Source organism: Melanostigma gelatinosum (assembly GCF_949748355.1).
Source record: "Melanostigma gelatinosum genome assembly, chromosome: 9".
In the NCBI taxonomy this organism is placed as follows: Eukaryota; Metazoa; Chordata; class Actinopteri; order Perciformes; family Zoarcidae; genus Melanostigma; species Melanostigma gelatinosum.
In genome coordinates, this window is record NC_136642.1 from 1,581,013 (window position 1) to 1,586,012 (window position 5,000).

Consider the following 5,000-nt stretch of genomic DNA (forward strand, 5'->3'; position numbering starts at 1 on the left):
GTCACCGAAGTGAAAACCTTTGAGTTCGGAGAAGGCTGTGGAGACGGACTTTCAGTCGGCCTTTACAGAAGTTCGGTCAAAGCGTCAGTGCTTGGCTCAGGCTGCAGACCCTGGACCGATGACATCGTCAAGCGGTGGGAAGAGAAAACTTTGAGGAACTCCTGAACCGAAAAAACACGAGTTTGAAGACTCTGAGGAAACCTCACCAATATGCTAAAGTCTGGACATTGTTGGGACAAGCGTCTTTAATGTTCCTCAGACTTTGGGGGTGCTGGCTCCTGTTTTTAGAAGAGGAAAAGAAGCTCCAAGAGACTGTCAAACCTCGCAGCAATGCTGATTCCGTCCTCGTTGTGGAGCAGTGGATCAGCTAGCAGTCTCACTGGAGGAGTCATGGGAGTCCGCCCATCCGGTGTGTTTTGTGGACTTGGAGCAGATTTACGGCCGTGTCCAAAAGGGAGTCTTGTTGGGGATACTAATGGGAGCTCAGGGTGTAGACATAGACTATAAGAGGTGGACATAGTCGTCGTGACGTCTCTCGTTGGTTTGTGGACTGATGTTTTGAAACCTCGAGTTCGGCCATATGACCGTCGCCATCTTCGCTGAGTGGCTGGTAGAGAGATGAAAGTGAGGGGCGTTCTCTGGTCAACGGTGAGGGAGAGAGAGTGAAGGCTGAGAGGGTTTCAGTGTTTTTGAAGATGTGGACATCGTTTCTCACTCAGCGTCAGCGTGTCGCTCTGAGGAAACGTGTTTCAAGACACACGACGAAGAATGAGGAGGAAAATAGAGGGGGGGGGGGGGTGTTAATGTGGACATTTAACAGATTGTATTTGAAAATCTGTCCCGGTGAAGTTACATGAATCAGTAGAATATTTGGGTTCAGTGGAAACCAAAATGCAGCAGAAAACACAATCCTTCCCTGGAGTTAAAAGCTCAAACACACACACACACACACACACACACACACACACACACACACACACACACACGTCAACAAAGCAGAAACTGAAACCCCTTTTTCGGTGTTGGATATTTCTTTTCCCCTCTGGACTTGCTTCTCTTCCATAGAAGGACTGGAGCGTTGGAACGCTGCATTCTTGGTAACACGGTTGTTTATCCCACCGTGTCATATATTTTACTGAGTGTTTTGGTTTATGGGTCTGGGAGACGTTAAGCCGAGACAGTTATGAAGACGAGCAGCCTGCTAACGTGACGTCATCGCGAACCGGTTCTTCTTCTGCTTCGTTCTTTGAAGGATTGTAATGACGTGTGTGTGTGTGTGTAGGATTAAAGATATAAACTTGAAGTCTAAGAGGAATGCACGGAGGGTCGAGGAGCTGCAGTTATTTTACACGAGCGGCCTCTAATCTCCACAACCAGCAATTAAAAGCTTTGAAGACGATGCTCCCTTCGTATTCTGCTCATCATCGATCAGATTCACGAGTGTTGTTCAGGCCCGAGCAGCATCTGAAGGTATCAAATCATCAATACGTTCCTGTACCACGTAGAGCAGGGGTGCCCACACTTTTTCGGCTTGCGAGCTACTTTTAAAATGACCAAGTCAAAATGATCTACCTACATTAAAAATGCTGAATATCTATTTATATATATATATACATATATTCTGTATATTTTTGGTCGTTCCCTTACTCTGATGACTTGCACTGAATGGGATTGGCCAGAGTTGCATAGTCCTGACAGTAGCTGCTGGTATCCGCCTCAAGCAGACTTCAAATGATCATCAGTCATGGTGGAACGGTGTATGGACTTAATGTTCTTCATGTATGAAAAGGCTGACTCACATAAATGAGTAGAGCCGAATAATTCAGTCAAAAAGGGATCACATTTCCTCATGTTTGGGTACTTTTCCTCTGTGAGAAAACTGTCCATGAGCCCTGGACTTCAGCTGCAGTGTCAAAATCTCATCCTCCACTCCAGACGAGTTCAGGTGAAACAATGTTGCAATTTTTGATGCGAGTGAATCAACCTCAATATCTTCCCGAAATGTGCAGCACATAAGTGTAGCAACTGGCTCGAGTAAAGCAAAGTCTGGAAAGCGTTTGTCAAACCCTGACAGACACTTGTCAATCTGCTCTGTGTAGCGCGCACTGTCAAGTTACGCACACGCCTTCCGTTGCGTCTCCAGTTCTGACGCAAGGTTTTGGACGTTTCCCAAATCATGGCGCTGCAGATGTAGCTTCTTTAGTGGAAATAAATTGGAAGGCTGACTAATTAGCTCGCCGGAGTTTTGCAGTAGCTCGCGCGGTTGACCGCGCATACGTGGTGACCCGTGTGTTCGAAAATCAAGTGGCAAATGCCATGAGGACGTCTAACTTTTTTTGAATGGCATGCGATCTACTCGCACTACCTCCGCGATCGACCGGTCGATCGCGATCGACGTATTGGGCACCCCTGACGTAGAGATACTGTCTACTGGGAGTATTCGTATTATATTCTATCAGGTTTTGTCATTTCCAAAGTTTTATTTGGTGAGGAAAATGTTTAATATTCATGTCTTCCTCGCCCTGATTAGCAGGAATCACACCCCCCCCCCCCCCCCACACCCCCCCACACACACATATTAGTCCCTGTGTCACTTCCTGTTGACTTGCTTTCTCTCTGCTTCCTTAAACACGTGACCCTGGCCTTGTCTCCCCCCCATCAGACCATCAAGGCGACGTCCCCGCTCGGTGACCCCCGGGTGACCTACAACCTGGAGGAGGGTCAGGTGCCGGAGACCAACATGCCGGTTCGGTTCTACATCAAGCCGAACCGGGCGGACAGCTCGGCGTCCATCCTGGTGGCCGAGAACCTGGACTACGAGACCATGCGCTTCTTCACGCTCAGGGTTCGAGTCCAGAACGTCGCCGCCGTGCCGCTCGCGTCGTTCACCGCCGTCTACGTCAACGTGACAGGTGAGATAGTGGGAGGAGTCTGTGCTGACTTTTTAATCTTAACACCTAACACGTGAGAGGGAAGACGTTTCTTCAAAGGGTTGTTTGAGGGCAAACACAAATAAAACAGATAAATGTCGTCAGAAATCTGGTTTGTTATATCAGGAGGTTGGTGGTTGTAACACATCGCTTGCTGTTCGTTCCCCGTATGGAACCAGAAGTCAGCGTTGATTTGTTTGTCTCATAACTTACTTCTGTAGTTATTTTAACTCAAACCACGACGAACTACATACTTCACAAACTTGTTTCCCCTGAAGATGTAATTCTATTTACAAAGACTGTATTCACGTTACTCGTTTTGTTGGCTTTAGCAGGAAAACAAACGAGGATTTACTTTTTGTAACGATCCATCGAGGATACGCTGAACCGGTGACAGTCAGACCCGATTGTACTGAACATTAAATGATTTCATCTCCAAACACACACTGAAATAACAGTCGCATCGCCGGCCGTCTCCGGCGGCAGAAGAAAGCGGCGGCGTGAGACTCACTTCAGCAGTGACTCACAGTTCAGTCTGTAGGCGGCTGCAGAGGAAAAGACTTCCTGACTTTGATTGGCTTTGAACAAACCCACATCGGACGCTGTAATTGGCTGAGCAGAGCTTGAAAGTGAGCTGACAAGCGGCTTTTGTGGACTCTTCACGGTGTTTTGGAGGATTGTTCCTCACTAATAAGTTGGTTTTCATCAGTCCGACTTCACTCTCTTCACTCTCTTTCTCCATCTGTTATGCGCTGACGTTTCGATCTTCTTCTATGGTGTGAATGTGGCACAAAAAACACAAACTGTCTTTGCCCTCGATCTGCTTTTCTTTCTTGCGTTTCCCTTCTTCTTCTTCTTCTGTCTTTTCGTTCCTCTTCTGTCAGTTTTTAATCAGCTTTTCATGGACGTGACAGACTGCATGTGTTCTGCTGAGTCAATGCTTCCTCCTCTTTTCTTTTCTCTCCGTCAGACGTGAACGACAACGTTCCTTTCTTCCTGTCGTCCACCTACGAGGCCACGGTGCCCGAAGGAGCCGAGATCGGCACGTCGGTGGCTCAGGTGTCGGCCACAGACCTGGACTCTGGTCTACACGGGATGGTGAGGGACACCTGAACACACCTGCTGATTATCTTCCTCCTCCTCTTCTTCTTCAACCTCTTCCTTGTTCTCCAGGTCCACTATGTGATCCTGAAGGACGAGAGCGGCGACTCTCAGTTCTTCAGCATCGACTCGCGCAGCGGCGTCATCGTCACTCGAGCTTCCTTCGACCGCGAGCAGAAGGCCTCCTACCTGATCGAGGTCCAGTCCCAGGACGGCTCCGAGTCGGCCAGACCGGGCCAACGGGGCCAACCCAACACCGGTAACGCTCTCTCTCTCATCGTACGGCTGTTCAGATGATGAATGAGAGCCACTGGAAAGGGTTCACAGTGGGGACTCGAGAGCTGAAGAATCAAAACATTTATCAACGTTCTGCATTCAAAGAAGTGAACAGACTTTTTGTTTTGTGACGGTTTCGGTTCCTTATTTTAGCCTGATGTTGAAACATCTGCAGGAAGCTTTAAGTTGTTCTCAGCACTGCTGTACTGTGGAAGAGAGCTGCTCATGATGACGATGACGATGACGATGATGATGAATCTCTGTGTCCGGCTCTCAGACACGGCGTACGTCAGGATCTTCGTCACCGACGTCAACGACAACGCCCCGGCGTTCGCCCGGCCGGCGTACGAGGTGAGCGTTGAGGAAGACGAGGAGGTCGGCTTCGTCCTCATCACCGTCACCGCCAACGACGAGGACGAAGGTGAGCTGAGTCTTCTGTCTGCCTCTCCTCCTCTCCAGCTCTCTTCTTTTCTCTTCTCTTGTTTCCTTCTCTGTTCTCTTCATCCCTCGTTCCCTTTCTTCTTTCCTCCTCTCCTCCCCCTCCACCCTCTCGCCCACTTCTTCATTTCTCTCCCCCTCCTCATCTTCCTCTCCCCTCCATCCTCTCCTCTTCCTCTTCTCTCCTCTCTTCCTTCTCATCCTCCATCCTCGCTTCTTACCTCTCTTCCTCCTCTTTTTCCTCACTCCCCTCCC

The 5,000-nt window shown here is 48.9% G+C and overlaps 1 protein-coding gene across 1 annotated transcript in view; it reads left to right on the forward strand.

The window, feature by feature from the left end:
* LOC306782638 (neural-cadherin) overlaps nucleotides 1–5,000 on the forward strand; it is a gene marked incomplete at its 5' end in the record, with an annotated part of 78,993 nt that overhangs the window by 42,338 nt on the left and 31,655 nt on the right. Inside the window, 4 exons of the mRNA XM_079276081.1 lie at nucleotides 2,663–2,912; nucleotides 3,901–4,028; nucleotides 4,104–4,290; nucleotides 4,585–4,728. Of these exons, the coding sequence (XP_079132207.1) occupies nucleotides 2,663–2,912; nucleotides 3,901–4,028; nucleotides 4,104–4,290; nucleotides 4,585–4,728 (709 nt within the window). The remainder of the gene's footprint in view (nucleotides 1–2,662; nucleotides 2,913–3,900; nucleotides 4,029–4,103; nucleotides 4,291–4,584; nucleotides 4,729–5,000) is intronic.